Here is a 19,226-nt window from a genome sequence, read left to right as displayed (position 1 = left end):
GAAGTAGAGATTGAAGAGGGGTGGAGATTAAAAAATACTTTGAACTTTCAGACGTTTTCATACCAGGAACAGAAACCAATCAATCGCGGCTGATACAAGAGAAAACATTTTATTCATTACAACCATGAAACTTGGGTTAGACCATACACACATCAGGAAAGTGTTTAATGAGGTTTTAAATCACCAGATTAAAGAATCTGTTTCCCCTCAGGCTTCTTTTTGTAACCTCAGTTTCTTTAACACACAAGCTTTGGCTGTCCATCTTCTATCTACAGTCTTTGGTTTGCAGCTTCATATTGCTGCATTGTTGAATGCGTCATTCCAGCGTGCTGAAAACCCACAGAGGCTGCTGTAAGTGTTGGAGAGCAGCTGTTTAGCATGCAGAGTGGAAAAGGAAGGCGTTGCTTTAATCTGTGGGAAATGAAGGGTGTGGAGCCACTGCAGGTGTAGTGGGTGGATGTCCAGTGGAAGAATATAACATGAGGCACGAGGAACGTGACAATATTGTTGTGTGGAGTGAATGAACAGACTGCAAACACGTCTCTCTTCTTAAAAATCTTTATTAATTATACAAGCGACACATTCAACCATCCATTTAATATTTTTATAAAATGTTCGTCTTGCTCTTTAAGTTAAAACAAAGTCGTCATCTGTTTGTGAATGAAAAAAAAAAAAATATGTGAAGAAGCTTTTCACACAAACTGACCTGAAGTCAGCCGCAGAAAGAAACCATAAAAACACCTCAGAGTGCCAAAAACACCAAGACCGACGCACACTGTTAGTCCTGTAATCACTCCCACACACACACACACACACACACACACACACACACACACACACACACACACAGATGTTTGTACCACGTAAGTGATTTTAGGTTTTAATCCAACTTTTTTTTTTAACATGTGTGATTAAAATTTTCCAAACTGAGCATTAATCGGTTTGAAGACCACGCCTCCACGAGGGCCCGAGTCCGTGTGACCACGCCTTCCAGTCCGTGCCATGTGTTTTGACCTGATGAGCCCACGTTCACCTTGAATTTAAATAAAACTATACAACTGTCAAGTTTTTAAACAGACCACCTTTGTGCCGTTTGTGACGCTGCAACAGCAAACTCTGCAAACTCTTCAACTCTGTGCAGGTCGGAGTGCAATTCAGCTTCAGGATGACAAATCTAACAAGAATCTGACCTTTTATTTGCAACGTATTCCTCAGATAATCCTCAGAACAGCCACTAAATGGACCCTGCTGTTTGATAATTATGTCAGCTGAGCTTTCTATGAAGTACATTTGCCTCCAAATCCATCAAACACACTTTCACTTACTTAGGAAAACAGGTTTAAAATTGTAATTTTATTATGATATTTTCTAAAGTCTCACAGTCTCCGGGTTTAAAGTTAAAACAGACCAGTTAATGAGCTAAACGTGAGGATATTTCACACACTTCAATAAGTTAAATATATTCACCAGCCTGTCGTTTCTATTGAATTTTAAAGTTTACCCTCTGAGGGAGGAAACTCGCAGCCATTTCTGCTGAACTCTCAGACTCTTCCTGATCCTTCGCTGACAGTTTTTGGCTGTGAAATAAAGAATTTGAGGCCATCCAGTAACGAACCTTTAACAGAAGAGTCCATCCTGTGGAATACGACAGTAAAAATAAAGCTTAGCTTTGCATAAAAACTGGACATGCAGAGAACTGGAGCCTGGATCACCTGACAGCAGCGGTAAAGCCCACCAATTAAAAATGTTTTATGTGCCGGATGACTTCTTTCCCTCGATTTCATTTTTGAGGACGGGCGTTTGGACGTGGCCAGTAAAACTAACTCGGACTGCTCCCATGCCAGTTTCACTCATGATGTCATGTTCAGACTCAAGCGCATCATCTCACTGTTCTCTCTGGCATTAAATCTGCATCCACCTTTGCAGACGTGCTCCGAAACTACACACTGTTGTGGCTCCCTTATTATATACTTTTTAAACTTAAATTTAGGAAAAGTTCATATTAAGAACAGCTGTGAAATTTTATTCCCAGTTTATAATTTAAGGAGCGAAACTGTTCCTTCACATCGCTGATGGTCTGTTTACACGCGCTCTAAAGATTATGGTAACACTCCAGTCCAGCAGGTGGCGGTAACGCAGAAGACTGAACAACAAAAATGAGCAGGTACAAGCGACGCGTGTCGGAGAGGCCATGCTCGACTTAAAGCAAAAACACAGACTATAAACTGGGGACTTCCCAAAGTTATCTTAAAGTCAGTGAAAATGTAACAAAATACCAAAAGTTTCAATTTAAACTAATCACCAAAAAAACCCAGAAACAACTTTCAAAACAACAAACCGCCGGCCTTCTAAAACAGCCGGGGTGGCGTGCCCGAGCGTGCCACGTGTTCAAAACCCAGAAACTGTTTTGAGATCTCGATGAGCTCGAGCCGAGAGTCAGACAGGAAGAGACACACAGACAGTGACACTTCAGAGCCAGCAGCGATTCAAGTTAAAACAAACATGGGAGCAGTTCGAGAGGTCGAAGGCTTTGCTGTGCTTCTGCTCGCATTTCATTTATCCGACTCTCACACTTTCAGTTCTGGACGGACACCTGACAACGACACCTTAAACTCATTTCTCAGTAAGACCGCAGCTCTGCGTCCAGATTTCCTCGTGAGCATCTAAATGTTTCAAAGCTGCAGGAAACCAGTAAAAATCTGTCACGCGGGAAAAATTCTTCTCACAACTATTTCTACAGCAAAGTGTCCGAACAGCTGCGGCAGATGTGCCGGTGGAGGAGTCTCCAAATGCAGAGCGCACGTCTCCCGACGTCTGCTGGAGCCGCTCAGCTGGTCTGGGTTCAGTCTCTGTAATCAATAGTTCGCCGATTTATCGATCAGCTGCAGTCGCAGCTCAGACTCTGTCTCCTGCCGTCTTGTTGTTGAGTCCCAGAGCCTGAACCACGTCCACACTGAGGCCGCTCTTCAGAGTCCTCCTCACTGAAACACACAGAAACAACGTCAGCATTACAGGAAGCTGGGGCTCAACTTTCTTCTTCATTGATTTTGATTCTTTTCACAAAACTCTTCAGAAAATCTTCAGCCCAAAAATAAAAAGTTTAAAATATCTCCTGCCTACGTCTTAGAACAGACCAAAGAGGAGGCTCGGGTGGACCAGCGACTCCCAGCTTCTGCCTGATAACAACTATTTTACTTGGAAGAAGAAAAAAAACAGCCATTTATCTGCTCCTAGAAGAGAACGCTTCAGGAACTCGTTCCTACAGGTCTTCATAACACGTCTTTCTGTGCTATTCCACACATATTTCTCTATTATACCATCTTTCAGCCTTTTTCTCAGATTTATAGCGTAAATGTACTAATTACTCATGTAATCTGCACTAGTTTCTTGCACAGTGTCAGTTTTAGTCATGCAAATGTAAATAATCATCATCATCATCATCTCCTCGAATCTGAGAAGCCAGAAGCTGCAGATTTGTGCGTCTTTTGCTTTAAAACACCTCGTGAAGGTCAAACACTCCAAAAATGTTCCAATCAAAGATTGCACTTTATCGCACTGCCGCCAAGTTACTTAGAAATGAGTCTGCAGCCTGCGAGCAGCAGTTCATCGTGTCCTGCGCTCAGCAGTAGGATGATGATGATTATCTGCTGCTGTGGACAGATTTACTGAGGAAGTGCAAACAGTGATATGAAGCTGCACAGATATCAGCTTGTTTTGGACACACAGCTGCTGTTGTGTCTCCACGCAGTCTGAACCAGACTGAAGCTCAGAGGACTCGACCTTCAGCAGGACGGGTCCCTAAACCTTAAATAACACAGCAGGGGAACGTGAGGGGCAGCCGCTTCCCCTCGCTCAGGTTTCGCTTTTCAGGTCGTCCTTTGGAAAGCAGCGTTGCGTTCGTCAGTTTAAACTGTGAGTGGAAAAAAGGGACTAAAGTAAAACAAAAAGAAGCTTTGAAGAATTCTCAAAAGCAAAAATTTAAACATGAGTGAAACCGTCTTCAGCTGTGTTTGACCAAAATCATAAAATTCACTAAAATTAAATAAACAAATACATAAACGTGAAAGATTTAAAAAAGAAAAAAAAGAAATGTGGTTTTTCTTCCGGGTGCCCCTCAGCAGGCTTCTGAAAGTTAGCCAGTTAGAAGAAAGCACATATGGAGGGCGGAGCTTAAAGAGACAGGCGCTCATTTCAGACAGATGATGAACTACATGAGACTCATTTAAATGAAAATGCTGATTTTAAGCCAATAGACTGCTTTTGCAGAAATGCACCCTGGGAGTTGAAGTCACATAAAGCCTCGACTACACTCTGTTAGGGACGGCTGGAGACCCGAAGGCTCAGCAAAGCCAACACAGCCTAAATGCTCCGCCCACAAGTCTGCAAGGTCACAAAAAATTAGGCACGTCCTCGCACTCACCATCTGATGACGTCACAGGGAATCAATATTAAGAAGTAAATTCATACTCACGGGACTTCCTATTCAGTCGGGACCGCTTGCGGTTCTTGGGGCTGGACGATCTGCCGGAGGGATTCTGGGTAACAGACTTGACGAGTCGGTCCATGATCTCATCTGTGGCGTCGTCCTGGGAGCTCGTCTCGTCTTCTTTGGCTAAAGACATCTTGGGCGGCTCCACCCGGCCGAGACCTGAGGACCAGAACCGGAACATTAGCCACGAGCAGGAACGCGATAAGGAGCAGGGCGAGGGCGCCTGGGTGTTCCCATCCCCAGCTGCTCGAACTAGTTCAGAGTTTAGTAGTATTTATCCCAATTTTCTAACTTTCGGCTTAATTTCAGTGTGACGCAGCATCTGCCAGACTCACTAGACGTCCGAATATTTAACAGTAAAAACGAAATTAATTCAGAGCGTGCCGAAACAATCGCTCATTACGTTAGTTTATAAATGGAGTCATTATGTTGATGGAAATGTTCGGAAAAGAAAACTTTTTTTCATTTTAACCAACCAGAGTAACTCTGAATGAGCCCTGAAGGACGTTTCTACAGCGTCCGGTGGAGCGGCGCCGGCCGCTGATGGCTCTACTCAGATTTAAGCAAAAGAAAATGATTTCACTTTTTTCTCTGCAGCTCCAGCAGAGGTGAAAATATTCAATTTTTCATGCTTTCCAATAAAAAAGAAAAAGCTGATTTAGCGTGTCTGAGTTCAAATCACGACGCAGTCACATTTTTCTGCGTCCTCACTCCGATGACATCAAAATGTGGGGAATGTCGTGCTGCAGACCGGATCTCTATGTCTGATTTTACTGGTTGAACGCTCATTTCTAGCAAAAGCAGCACGAGCCTGACGGCCTTAAAGTTAAACTGATGCCGGAGGTGAACGTGGCGCTGACAGTCAGTTATTGTGGGAGTCGTGTGGAGGTGAAGAAAGCTGCTGGTCTTACTGCGGACAGCTCGGGAGCGCCTCAGGCCTCTCTGATCACAGTTCAGGGTGCTGCTGCGACTGATCAGCAGGTTCTTCATGTTCTCATGCTCCTCCTCCTGATCTTGGTCTGCCTCCGCTGCCATAGAAACGGGGGACGGGCTGTCCGGACGTGACACCGCCCCTGAAAACTTCTCCGTCTGAGGACGGGAGAAAGAGGATAAGCCCACTTTAGAATATAATATCTGTAAACAGTGATTTAATCTCTAGATTGTAAATGTTTTCTTTTATTCCTCTCTGTTCAACAGTGAATTCTGGTGGCATCCTCTAAGGATCGAAGAAGCGTCACAAACTGCAGTTCCTCGAGTGGCCACTGGAGGCATACTCCAAAAGTGAGTCACTCCCCATAGACTTCCATGTTAAAATATCCAACTTTACAGCAGAGTTAAACGCATTTACAGCCTGCTGCAGAAAAATGTTTTGGTCTGTGAAGCTGATTTCCTCCTTTGCAATAATCACACAGGCAGTAAACTGATTTATACCTCGTCCATTTGAATTTAATTAAAGCCTGAAGATGGAGGCGTGGCGGCTCTGATTGAGAGGTGTGTTTACAGTGGTTTAAATTGTACTGAAAGATCATCCGAGAAGTTCAGTGAGATTCAACCATTATGTGAATCTGCTATTTAAAAACTACAAACCTGGGAAGCTAGAAGTCTGTGGGCTTTGGTGCCGTTCTCTAATTAATACAAATATTTGATATTCTATGTAGATAACGGTGTTAACTGATTGGCACTGGCTTAAATCAAGTAACTCAGATTTTGTGATTCTGTTGCCGCTGACCTCTGACATGCAGGGGAGAGTCTTACCTCGGTGATCATCTTTCCTCGCGTCTTGGTGCGCTCTCGGTGAACTGCGCGTTTCCGTTTGATGGTGAGCACTCGCTCTCTGGTGGTGCGATATTCCAGAGCAAACTCGCTGATGATCCGACAGAAATTTGTCACCTTGACGTCTCTGACCGAAGACGACGGCTGACCCAGGAACAGCAGGAAGGAGTGGAACCTGGAGGAGGAGGAGGTCAGTGCATCATCGTGCCGAGGACAGTGTGTGTGTGTGTGTGTGTGTGTGTGCATGCTGATGTGTCACCTGTTGATGACTCTCCTGTGGACGACCTTCAGGATGATGATCCTCTGCGTGCAGTCCTTCAGGAAGTCCGTTAGTTTGTTCTTCAGCGCCGCTTTGGTTTCATGTTTGGCCACCACCTTCAGGTTGTCCCATGATGCTTTGCAGCGTCTCTCAAGCTGGACCAGGTTCTCCGATAGCAGCTCAAAGTCCACCTGGAGAAAAAAGTAAACTAGTCAGCACCAGGCGATTTTACATCAGGGCGGCGTGAAGGTGAGAAGGACTGAACTGTACTTTGGCCGAGCGGGTGATGGCGGGGATCTCAGAGTAGACGTCAGAGGATTCTGGGTAATTTTCCACCACCAGGTTACAGGTGTGATGAAGCAGAGACTGACGGTGAACCGTGTCCTTCACCTCCACCACTTTCTCCAGGTAACTCAGCTCAAAGCCTTTAGCCTGCGCACACACATGCACACACGCACACACAGATTCAGAGGACGATGTTTGATCTCCGCCTGAAATCTCCAATCTTGACTCTTTGTTTAGAGGAATAACAAACTGGCCCTCGCTGTCAGAGATACGTTTGGATGTAAACAAAGCACCGTGCACGTGTTTGAGATTCTTACCCATCACAGAGGCGTCTCATTGGCCAGATCTAAGATCCCAGACGAACTACCGCTTGAAGACACGCAACCATGGTAACCAAACCCCACCCATGACATGATCCAAGTAATGATTAGCACATGTGAAAAGTACACTACACCCAGTAAAGTAAAGATACTTGAACTAATAGATCATCACCATCCAGCAGTGTCTGTTGTGACACAGGTCACTACTGCATTGCATTGTGGGATATTATATTACAACATTCCCACAGAAATAGCTTGGACGTGGTGTAGTGTCCAGCAAAACAGCCCTGCAGCGCTCTAACTGTTCTTTGTGACTTCAGCGAGGTCAAACAGCTGGGATCACTTCCTGGGATCTGTTTTTCTGACTCCACTGATTTATCAATGATAAATTAGTACATCAGAGGATTTGAATAAATACATATGTGCAGGCTTTTTAAAGGCCTGATTCAGAGTGCCAGCACGTGGAAATAAAGCTTAAATCAAGCTCTTTCAACCTGATTTTATCTCACTTTTAATAACGTGCAAATATATAAACACAAATGAAAGCTTCAGCCGAAAGTCCGTTTGAGAGCACAAACCTCCCTCTTGACACAGTACCACAAAATCTGAGCTTTCCCTTTAGAAATGTAAAATGCTGCTGTGTATTTATTCTAGCTTGGTTTGCTAGTCTGTAACCTTTACAGTTTAAACTGTGCTGTCATGATGATGAGGAAGATGGCGACGACATCCTAACAGCGCCTTCAATCCCCTTCTGTTAGGGCAGCAAACACGATGCACAGCCTCTGGAACAGCCCTGCTGTGGTTTATGTTCAGTTCTCTTTGATGTGATAAAGTGAGGAGGACAGCAGCTGTTAGCAGACCTGCTGCTACATCCTTTTTAATCAGCCATTCAATATTTTAAGCCCTGGTTCGTTTACTGTCACAGATCATAAAACTCTTCCTAAACACCGATGTATTCAGTTTTTATAAAGAAGTCGGGGAATAAACATCTGCTTCCATCTTCCTGTGAGTAACCGTGCATACAGCCTGTCTGTGAACAGCAGGGTGCAGTGAAGGAAACGTGAGGCTGAGGCTCTCGTGTTGTGTAGCAGCTGCTGTCGGCTCAGATTGAAGCACCGCTGACCTCCCTGCTGCTGACTGGCTGCAGTCAGAGTGCTGTCACATGTCGCTGAACCACCAGGGAAAAGTGTTTTTAACCTGACAACCACACTACTCTGTGCAGCAGCTGTTCAGTTTATTTGGATACGTCTGGAATATGTTATCACTGCCTGCTGCAGCAGTAAAATCCCTCATATGCAAGTATGTTTACTTTAATGACGTGTACAAACTGCACGTGAGTTTTTCTAACCATGGAGAGATTCACATTTCCTGCTGCGAGAGTTGAGTTTCTACACCTCTTGTCATGTGTGTGTTTGTCTATTTAGACAGCTTTGTGGGTACAGTTAGGATTGTGTTAGGGTGAGGCTGAGGGTTAGGCTGAGCGGCTAGGGAAAGCATTATGTCCTCACTAGGATATCAAACTAGAATGTGCGTGCGTGCGTGGGGTTGGGTCCCTCACGTTGGAGCTGTTGAGGAAGTTTCCGATGGCGAGCAGCGTCGCCAGGATTCTCCTGAAGGTCTGATTGGAGGCGAGCTGCTCCATGCCGAGCTTCAGGTCAAACAGCGGTTCGGCTATCTCCTGCAGGGGCGACACAGTCACAGGCTCAGCATTGCAGTATAACAGCCTAACTATAATCAGATCCAGTTTTTCTGTAATCTTGCTGAGCTGAACTCAGGTGACTTTCAGGTGTAAATCTTCTAATGATCTGCAATCAGCTCGCTTACCTTCTCCAGAGCCTCGTAGTTCAGTTTGAAGGCCCAGAGCTGAAGGCGGGGGGTCAGGCCATTGATGGAGGCCAGGGTGAGCAGGAACTGCTCTGCTGTGCCCAGAGGGAGGTCGGGATTGGCGAGCTGAGCCTCCTGGATCTTCTGCTTCTCCTCCTCTGTGGGGGTCATGGTCAGGATCTTCTGCTCAGGACAGAGAGAGGGCCCATAGCGTTAAAGTTGAAGATGAAACAGCAGATGGATCAGACTGTGATCCGTCCGCACACAGGAAGTCACCCCTACCTCGATGCCCTCTTTGCTAATGGCGAACTCGTCGAAGCTGAGAATGGCCGACTTGATGACGTGGATCGCTGGCAGGACGGTCATACCGATGTTGATGGCGTTACTCCTCTTTGAGTCCAGAACCAGAATCTCAGTCTTCTTGGTCTCCGGTCCTTTCTGCACACAAGCGACATGTTAGAAACGCGACGAGTGCGACAGTTTTCCTGCTCAATAATTCCTCCTCCAGCTTTGGAAGAGAGCCGCTCGAGCGCGACTAGCAGTGTCAGCGCTTCCTGTGATGTCATAAAGTTACACAGTAACACTTCTTAACAATCATCACTTTTAATGGTAAACTGATAATTGGTTAAACTAAACACACTGATCATGTTCATTTTCTGTTTAGTATTCACTGCTTGTTTAATTTGTGGTTTGAGTTGAAACATTAAGTGTAAAAGTGAAGGGATTTTACAGCCCGCTGGAGCCCCCTGGTGGTCAAACTGTGGCAGACCGCTTTAAATGAGCTCGTATGTGTTCGACATTGGATACTCTTTCTGCAGCCCGCCTTTTTACAGCCTCTCGAGTGCATCTCATTTTGCTCTCTGTGGGTCTCAGGCAGGGTTTTAAGTTTTTTTTTTAAGAGAATCTATCATCCACCCACCTTGGTTACAGGGAGCTCCTTGCCTTTGGACTCAAACAGATGCTCGAGGCGGGCGGTGTCCACCGCCACCTTATCCAGAGACGCCCACACCGTCCCCCGACCGAAGCGACACTTCTTCGGTCCGTCTGCCTGCTTCAGCTCCTTCCAGAACAGCTTCACCGTCTTCTTCTTCTTCTGAGAGGCCTCAAGAAGAGGAGGAGGGGGGACACCTGGTGGAGGTGGAGGAGGAGGGGGTGCGAGGCCTCCTGGTGGAGGAGGTGGAGGAGGAGGGGGTGCAAGACCTCCCGGTAGAGGAGGTGGAGGAGGAGGGGGAGGAGCCCCCGGCATGCCAGGAGGGGGAGGAGGAGGGGGAGGGATTCCAGAGAGGGTGAAGGATGAAGCGGAGCTGTCGAAGGTGTCTATGTCCAGGACGTCGATGTCCTCCTCGTCCAGCAGGTCAGAAAAGTCCAGGTCCTTGATGCGTAGGGCGGCGGCGCTCGGCTGCAGCTGGTCCCAGGCGTCGTTGGAGCTGCCGGGGCCTAGCGGGGTCATCTGGGTGGTGTCCAGACTGGCGGCGTGCGCCTCGGTGTCGATGCTGCTCTGGTGCCGGATGTAACGCTTCTGATGGTGGATGGAGACACATTTATCAGCTTTACGTTCAACCTTCAAACTGCACACATGAGCCAAAACATGATGCGGCCCCGCAACTCCACCTGCTCTTTAGCACCAACGTGAAGCCAGCGGGCCTCAAACTGGAGCCACTGATGCAGGCGGGTGTGGGAGGGGCTACAACAAGAAAGCAGCACCACTTTAATAAAACAGAGGAGCTGCAGAAGCATGCTCTCTGTTATTATTGCATGTCATGACTTGTAGAATAAATTTCATGAACAGCAAACGCTGATTTGTTCTGCTCGCCATGAACGTCGTGTCTCAGAAATGACCTCAGCACTCGTTACAGGAACTCTGCTGAGCTCCTCACGACATTTCAGAGAATCTCTAGAGTCCTGTTGGAGAAGTTCAGCTCCTCACCTGAATGTTCTCATAGACCCAAGAAACTCTACTTATCCAGACCATCAGGTTTTGGCTCATGCCTGTACAGTAACTCGGTGCATCAACTAAAACCCGATTCACTTTAAAGATAGATGCAGATAAGTGACTAAAGAACGAAGGATAAACCGAGTACAGAAACACTGCTTTTAAAAACCTGCGGATCCGCAGAGAAGAAGAAGAAAAACATCTGCAGACAGAATAACGTCCTTCATGTTCTGACCTGTTCTTCAGCCAGTCGGGCTCGTGCCGCCTGCGTTGAGCCTTCCAGACTCTCCAGCTCTGCCCTGCGGGAGGCGCTGCTCTCGTTGGAGGTGGAGGACTCTGCCGAGCGCGCTTTGAAGCTGGACAGACGCTCAGTCACACGACCCCGAGCAGCCACATCGTCACCTGATGGGAAAGGGAACGAAATCACAAAAGAACAGAAGAACGTTTTTGCAACTTTATTTATTGTCATAATATTAATAAAGTCTGGGATGTGCAGCGAGCTGCAGAAAAGCGGCTCTCACCAGGCACGAAGCTCCTCTCTTCTTCATTGGTGTCTGCAGCTGCAGAGGGGCTCATGGGTCCCGTCTTTGAGTAGAGCATGTCGAGCATGAACTTTGTGTCGTTGGATAACGTGCTGCCCTGTCGCTGCACAAGCGGTGCTGCAGACAAAAACACTGGTTTTTAAGTTTATGCCAACAGACTGATTCAGGAGAAGATGTGTCCTGCAGTTCCTGTCTCTGCCTGTAGAGGGCAGCTGTAGGCTCTCACCTGGGTCATCCTGGGAGTCTGAATGTCCGTTTGTTTCCAAACTGCTTGATGTTGAGTCTGAACACACACACGAAGCAGAAGAGTGGCTGTCAGCTCACACATTCACTTAATCTGGAGTCACAGGAGCAGCATTAACACCATCACACAGTAACAGAACCACGTGTACATCAGGAGGCTGTGTGCAGCTCTCTGACTGTAATGTGAAGCTTTACCGTGACGTGACGGCACTTCGGCTGCGCCCTCGTCCGCTGTCCCCTCCAAAGTTGACGTTACGGCATCATCAAGTGAGGGCAACTTAATCTCGCTCAAGTCTTTAGTTTTTCGCTTCCTCTGCCACTGTTGGGCAGCCAGGATGCGCAGGAAGGCGTCTCTGAGAAAAGAGAGAGAGGAGAGGGGGGAAGGGATTAGACCTGATCCCAGACTTCGAGGCTGCTTTGAGGAGCCGGGAGGCAAACTCTGGACTTCTCGCGTCAAGTTAAAGAGGACCTTTTCAGTCTCTTCTCTTATTTCCTGTCTTCTTCTGATCGTTGCACTTTTGGACGATCATATTAAACAAAGGTTTGGCCAAAGTTTCAAATAAATAGGTCAACATATTTAAAAGCTCAGGTGCTACTTATGGAGGTTTGCCAATCAGGAGGCAAATTTAAGTGGAAAAGGTCCCCCTTAAGTTACTTTAATACCGAATCATCGCAGTCAAACTGATCTCAGATTCATTTTTATTCTCAACTGCAAACCAAACCAGATTAAACACCAGCAATTAGACTCCACCCAGAGTTACAAAAGACAAAACCAAACCAAACTCAGGACCGGAGGACGCGGTCAGCCCCACCACCAGCAACACACCCCTCCCCCCACATCCGCAGCACTGAAACATCCCACCGGTGCAGATTTATGACTTTAATATGTCAGGATTTGGACGGACCGCTGAGCCGCGGAGCCAACAAACACACACAAACCCAAACACATAATTTTTATATGGTGTTTTTATTATTCAGTTGTTCTTGGCCACCAAAGAATCTCTTTCAGCGTTCAGAGGTCCGCGCTAATTTAACATTTTCTAGTTAATTTTATGAAATGAGACGCTCTTTGGTCACATGAGGGGGTCAGTTTGGATGCATGGTAATCATAATGTGTCTGTTTGTGACAGCGTGCAGTTTCCTCATCGATGACTGGTTCTACAAAAAAAAAAAAAAGAAAAAAAAAAAAAAGCTGTGAGTAGGAGAGACTCACAAAACGATTGGTCCCAAAGTTGGAGCCGGCGATGGGCTCCTCTAAGAAAAGTCATATTTAGATAAAAGTGGAGCAGAAGCAGGAGACGCTTCTGAAAAGTCCAAACCACCTTCCAAACATAACCGACTGTGTTACTGCTGAAAACAGGGCCGTGTGGGCTGTTTTCTCACTCTTTGTGGTTGTTTTGCATCTTTTATCTGAGGTCACTTCGTACAGAGACACGGGGGTCCTTGGTTATCGCTGCCCATCCACGCCTGTAGTCACTTTGAAAGCATAAAGAGTATTTTGTAACGTTTCCGTAAAATGTGCAGAAACTTTGCATTAGTTACATATTCAGACAGAAATATTATTATATCATCTTTGATTAGTTTAAAGTCTTTAATAGTGGCAGAGATTTGGAGGCGGCTTAAGAGGTTTCTCTCAGCCAAGTGGAGAGAAACACTTCTTACGTGAGAAATTGTTTTTACACAAGTTTTAGCTGCAAGCATACTGAAAAGTATGCTATACCATGTATATCAATACACATGTAGTTAGCTTATTTGTACCAGTACAGTGCAGTACAGTGGAGTGGAGAGCGGTACTTTTGGAGATGGAGCGGGTCCAGGTCCGGGGGACCGCAGAGCTGCCGGGTTCGGCTCTGCGATCGACGATCTGGGCTTCACGTCTGTGTTTAGTGGCTGCAGCTGCCTCCCAAAAATCACACAGCTACATTTTTGCTTCACTTTATGAGTTTCTATTGTTCTGGTCTGAACCACAGGAGGACAACAGATCCAGACCAGGACCAGGACCAAGAGAAAACTACAGCAGGGTTTGTGTGCTGGGAAATAGATAATCTACATTTAGCACAGAGATACTGGAGGCTTTGCTTGTGCTTCTCATTTGTGTGAGACTTGAGCTGAGAACATTAGAGACGGCGTCACTTTGAGCTTCTTTGATCCGTTGCTGCACATCCTGCTGCAAAATGTGACCCCGCAGCAGCTAAAGACCCTGACATGCACACAGACTGCATGTAACATGTGACAATGCATGAATGCATCCAACGCATGTTTCCATGCTACATCCCGCTGCTACAAACAAGCTTTAGCTTTCTTTGAAGGAATCCATGTCCATCTACTCTGAGCGTTTCCTTTTACAGTGCTGCTTTCTCTCTTTGGTCAGTCGACACAGAACGGCAGCCATCGTTGGCTGAAAGATCACGACGAGACCGTGCACGGCGTCATTACACCGAACGACATCGGCACGATTCTTTCACGCCGGTCGCCTCGTTTGAAAACCCAAAATGACATAAAAGCAGCAGCCTTAAATCTGCATTAAGGGAGTTTAAATGTCACTCAGACAGCGTCATAACACACAACCCAACCCACTGAGGTGATGCAGTCCAACCAACACACACACACACACACACACACACACACACACACACACACCCCAACCCACTGAGGTGATGCAGTCCAACCAACACACACACACACACACACACACACACACACACACACACACACACACGTGAGTTACCGTCACTTTGAATCACATGAATTAATCACTTCCCATTGACTCACCTTTACTCCAAACTACAAAGAGTCCTAAAGTTGATTTCAGTGATGACACACACAACCCAAACACAATCACCAGAGCCCGACAACCATCCCTGCAACTCCCAGCATGCAGTGGGGCTGCACCAGTACTTACTCAAACTTCCTCAGCACCGGCTTGTCCTGATTTACATTACAGTCAATTGGGCTGTAGAGACACAATACACATCTGAGCATGACACACGCACACACGCACACGCACACCAGCAGGCTTTCATCATCCTGTTCAGGCAGCAGTTGCATGCTGGTAACCGGCTACTTTAACGTAAAACCTGCTGACAGGTGCTCAGCTGCATAAAAACCCTTAAAGGAGCCCCTTCAAAGTCAGACCTCTGTATCTGTGGCCCAGCTTCTAACAATGAGACAATCCAGAGAATCACGTAAAAAAGCAGAAACCGAAACCAAACAAATAGAGCCTGAAAAGAAAAGTGTTCAGCACAGAGATGAATGAGGTCAGTTAAAGGTTCCCCTCCCTTATCGAAGCACCTGAATCCAGCCTGATGTACAAAAGTGTTACTAGTCAAAGACTCATTTTATGCAGCTGAACACCAGACTGACGACTACAGACACACAGGACGATGAGGAGGAGCAGGAGGAGACGTGTACTTACCAGAGGAGCTCCTCATCCTCCCCAGAGCTGGGAGAGGAATAAAAGGAGACGGGAAAAAAAAAAAAGGAGCAGGAATTTTGGAGGAGAGACAAACAGACAACACATTATAATGTTATAACTGAAAGAGGAAGTGCGCAGAGAGTAAAGAGTAATAACGGCGAGAGCGAAGACGCTGCGGCTGAACTTTTTACCGTCTGCAGCCCTTCTTACTGCATCGTCACAGTTTTTATCAAACTGAAAATCAGAGCCAAAAATCATCTTTGACAAAAAAAAAACTAAAAGAAAAGGTAACGAGACAACAACAACTTAAACATGGAAGAAAAAGTTCAACTAAAATGATCCAAAAAGATAAAAACGTCAGATTTTAAAAGATCGCAATAAAGATGATAACAGATAAGATAAAGAAACAGTCCTAAAAAAGTATCGTTTTAGAAAGAAATAAAAACAACGTCAGGAAATTATCCAGGAAAACTGACATAATCCATCTCAAAATAATAATTACATTTTCCATAAAATTATCTGGATGCTCTATACACGGGATTGAACGGGAAAACATCAGCCAGGAATTTAAACACAGAATATAATCAAGTTTTTATAAAAGAAAAATAATGAAGGTCACAGATTAAAATAACCCACAAAGTTCCAGAACAACGCTGGACCATTTAAAAGGCTAAACCTGATCCCTCCTGCAGTGATGACCCTGCACAGCGATGCCAGAGACGCGTGGTTTAACCGTCCGTTAAACAAACAAACAGAAAAAACAGAGCGCCCCCCCCAAAAATCAACTGATTCACTTACTTCGCTTTAGTTTTGGGCTCCGTCTTGTTGTCGAGCTGCTGCAGATTCGACTGGGAATTCTCGCGCAGAGAGAGATCTGGCGAGGATGGACTGTAACACACACACACACAGAAGAGAGTGAGACTGCTTTAAAAACATTGCTCTCTGCCAGTTCATTCCACCACTGCTGTGTGTGTGTGTGTGTGTTGCTCCACGTCTGCAGCGACCATCAAGAAAATCAGTGCTACTGTCAGCGTCTGGCTGGTCAGTGAGGAACATGTGACCAGATGTTAGATGAACCCTTAATGAGTTCCTGTTACAGCAGGTTTTTCACAGAGCTGTGTGGACAGCAGAGTGGATGTGAGTAAGACTGAAAGCTAAAAGTTCAGCTACACCAGTTTACACAATAGTTGCCTTAAGCTTGTGTGGTATGAGAAATATACATGATAGTGAGAAACGCATGTTATTGGTCTGTGATTTTGCAACAAAACGTAAAATAAATAATGACAGTGATTGTGAATCCTAAAGGGACTGAAGGCATGGCAGCGGACAGAGTGCTGCAGGGAGCACGAGCATGACTGCAGAGTGTTTGTTAGTCGACAGCAGACAGGCAGGAGTCCTGGTTGCAGGTTTGAGGTCGGTCTCAGTGCTACAGACCTGCAGTCGGCCCGATGCTCCTCAGAGATGGAGCTGGTTTTGGAGAAGAACCTGGACTTCCTGCTTAGACCCAGAGACGACATGTGGTGGCTGAGGAAAGAGCGACTCCTAGTGGTCAAGATGCAGGACAGCACAGCGAGGGAGAGAGAGAGAGAGGGGGGAGGGAATCGGTGGTTAAATCAGAGACAGAACCGACACCAAGACACCCAGATGAGGGGGGAAAAAAAACAAAAAAAAAAAAAAAACCCCAAACAGAAAAAGAGCCCGAGATAAGAGGAAGAAAAAACATAACCAGAGGTGAGAGAAGGCGTCCACGGTGGTGTGATTTGTTGAAAATCACCACAACTGGAAAATCCTCCTGATTATTCTGCCATCATGACAATAATCACCTTTAAAAATATTTACACCCGTTTTTAAAATCAAACCAGTCACTTAACTAAAACAAGAAAACTTAGAATGTTTAGGCCAGCGGTGGGGATCTCCAGGCCTCGAGGGCCGGTGTCCTGCAGGTTTTAGATCTCACCCTGGGTCAGCACACCTCAATCACATGATTAGGCCTCTGGAGAACTTCAAGACATGTTGAGGAAGTCATTTAGACATTTAAATCAGCTGTGTTGGATCAAGGACACATCTAAAACCTGCAGGCCCTCGAGGCCTGCAGTTTCTCCAGGCGGTGGTACATGTTCAAATAAGGACCACATGAAGAACAGGATGCAACGTTTCCCAGCAAAACATTCCTCTGCAGTGACAGGATCGCTGCTCCTCACGTCAGCCGTTTTCAGTGTTTCTGTTGTTATGGCTGATTGGTGTTTAGATTATAATATAGATCATGACGGTTTCACGAACTCGAACAAGTCTTGGTTGTGAACCCAGAATGACTGAAACCAGTTTCCCCTCTGGCTCTGCAATGACTAAAACACGACTAACATTCAACCTGCCGGCGTCCCTTTAAACGCCCGTTTCTGCAGAGGCCAAACACGAGCAGAAAGGTTTACCCGCTGAGGACAAACATTCCTGCTGATTGAACTCACAGAAAAGCTGCTTCCAAACAAAACACGCCCCCCGTCTTCCCCCCTCCTCGCTCCGTCTGTCGGGCTAAACTTGGTAAACTGAGCAGCGGGAGAAGGCGACGGCGCAGACCACAGCACCCGAGGGAGACGCAGTCTGACCGCTGCCTCCGATTAACAGCCGACACGGCGTTTGACCTGCAGGAGAGTCACGATTGCAGGAAGGACTTCAGGTCGTTTCCTCCCACAAACCTGCAGAAAAGCACGCTTGCACATCTGAACCTTCGCTACTGCCTCGATTTCAGGTTTCTACTTGGGCTCCGTTTAGCGAAACGTCTGGAGCTGTTGAATGTTATACTAGCTCTCATTGATTAGTCTAATTGATTATTAATGATCAGAATCAGGAGGTAAAGGTCACGAGCAGAGTGAACTCACGGGCTTGGCGGCGTTTTTGTTCCCTGCTCCGTGTCCACGGTGCCGTTGGGGGACATGTGGGGCGGCAGTGGAGATTCTGTCCGGGATCCGGACGGACTGGAGGAGGAGCTGCTGTGCTCGGAGGCCAGCGGGGACGAGGCCCTGCTGCCGAGACCTGCCGTGGGGCTCGGGGAGGAGATGACCGGGGAGACGGTGGGAGACGCAGCGGGGGAGACTGTGGGAGACGCAGCGGGGGAGGTGGCTGGTGACACTGAGGAGTTGACAGAAGATGACAAGAAGAGGGTAGGAGTGGTTGGGGCGGTGGAGGGAGATGAGGACGTGGGCGAGGTGCGGGCGTTGAGAAGATTCTGACTGGACAAGTGGCGGCGGCCCCTCGATCCGTCCTGCTCGCCGGTCGCCAACTTTCGTCTCTCTTTACGTAGGAGGGGGGAGGAGTCATCCACCTCACCGTCTTCGTACTTCAGAGTATTCTGCACACACGCACACACACACACAGAAAGACTGAGCATGCTCTAAGATCCCTCATATAAGGGGTAACAGAAGTCACATGACTGAATGATGATGTGCTGGTTACAGACGTGCGGCTCATAAATCCAATGCTTCTCATATTAGCGCCATAAATCCTGCGATTGCTGCTCGTTACACACTGAAGCGGCATCACTGTGCACACACATCCTAAATCTCGCCGTATCAGCACTCAATGTTGGGATGTTGTGCAAAATGCAAATAAAGCCGAGATGGAGCCACGATTTTTTATTGATAACAGTAAATGTTTTTAAAGGTTGAACTACAGCAGGGCAGCTGTAGCACTCAGGACCTGCTGGCAGGGCGCTTTCACCGAGAGACTTTCACTGAAAAAGACGTCTGTTTGGAGGCAGCACGTGTTCCTCAAAAATGGAAATGTATTTAAATCCCCGTTTCTCGTCGTTACCTCGTATATGGTGAACTGCGTCCGCAGGTCTGGCTCCGTCCCCTTGTTGTTCATGTGTTTGCGGATGACGGCCTCCATCCCCAGCAGCTCCAGCTTGTCCGTCACATCGTAGAACGAGTCCTGGTCCGGGAGCGCCACCAGAGTCTGAGAAGCACACGGAGGAGTGAGTTTGTACTTCCCAACTTCTGACCTTCTCGCTTACATTTGGAAATTTTGCTTACCTTGTTGATGAGTGTCATGGCAAACACGAGCAGCTCCGTGTCGGCGCCGTTCCTCTCCTCCAGGACCTCCATCATATAACTCCATGGCTTCGCAGCTGCCAGACACACACAAAAA

At 46.8% G+C, this 19,226-nt stretch overlaps 1 protein-coding gene across 7 annotated transcripts in view; it reads right to left on the bottom strand.

Annotated features, from left to right (window-relative positions):
* Nucleotides 1-544: 544 nt before the first annotated feature.
* Nucleotides 545-19,226, bottom strand: part of fhod1 (formin homology 2 domain containing 1) — a 50,571-nt gene continuing 31,889 nt past the window's right edge. For 2 of the 7 annotated variants that reach the window (XM_085284349.1, XM_085284858.1), the window contains 21 exons: nt 19,112-19,206; nt 18,891-19,034; nt 17,960-18,429; nt 16,518-16,625; nt 15,882-15,971; nt 15,084-15,110; nt 14,571-14,621; nt 11,864-12,021; nt 11,652-11,708; nt 11,405-11,542; nt 11,119-11,285; nt 9,870-10,469; nt 9,233-9,388; nt 8,951-9,133; nt 8,685-8,804; nt 6,792-6,953; nt 6,522-6,712; nt 6,245-6,437; nt 5,401-5,578; nt 4,472-4,648; nt 545-2,981 (listed from right to left, as the gene is read on the bottom strand). In XM_085284349.1, coding sequence (XP_085140475.1) covers nt 2,896-2,981; nt 4,472-4,648; nt 5,401-5,578; nt 6,245-6,437; nt 6,522-6,712; nt 6,792-6,953; nt 8,685-8,804; nt 8,951-9,133; nt 9,233-9,388; nt 9,870-10,469; nt 11,119-11,285; nt 11,405-11,542; nt 11,652-11,708; nt 11,864-12,021; nt 14,571-14,621; nt 15,084-15,110; nt 15,882-15,971; nt 16,518-16,625; nt 17,960-18,429; nt 18,891-19,034; nt 19,112-19,206 — 3,551 coding nt within the window. In that variant the 3' untranslated portion in view covers nt 545-2,895. The remainder of the gene's footprint in view (nt 2,982-4,471; nt 4,649-5,400; nt 5,579-6,244; nt 6,438-6,521; nt 6,713-6,791; nt 6,954-8,684; nt 8,805-8,950; nt 9,134-9,232; nt 9,389-9,869; nt 10,470-11,118; nt 11,286-11,404; nt 11,543-11,651; nt 11,709-11,863; nt 12,022-14,570; nt 14,622-15,083; nt 15,111-15,881; nt 15,972-16,517; nt 16,626-17,959; nt 18,430-18,890; nt 19,035-19,111; nt 19,207-19,226) is intronic. The other 5 variants (XM_085284431.1, XM_085284589.1, XM_085284505.1 and 2 more) reach the window with 5 other exon arrangements.

Source organism: Mchenga conophoros, linkage group LG1 (assembly GCF_057382185.1).
Source record: "Mchenga conophoros isolate Kocher_MC1m ecotype Shallow Benthic linkage group LG1, M_conophoros_male_GT1.1, whole genome shotgun sequence".
NCBI lineage: Eukaryota > Metazoa > Chordata > Actinopteri > Cichliformes > Cichlidae > Mchenga > Mchenga conophoros.
The sequence above is the reverse complement of the archived record's forward strand: the minus strand, read 5'-3'. Positions and strand labels throughout refer to the sequence as shown.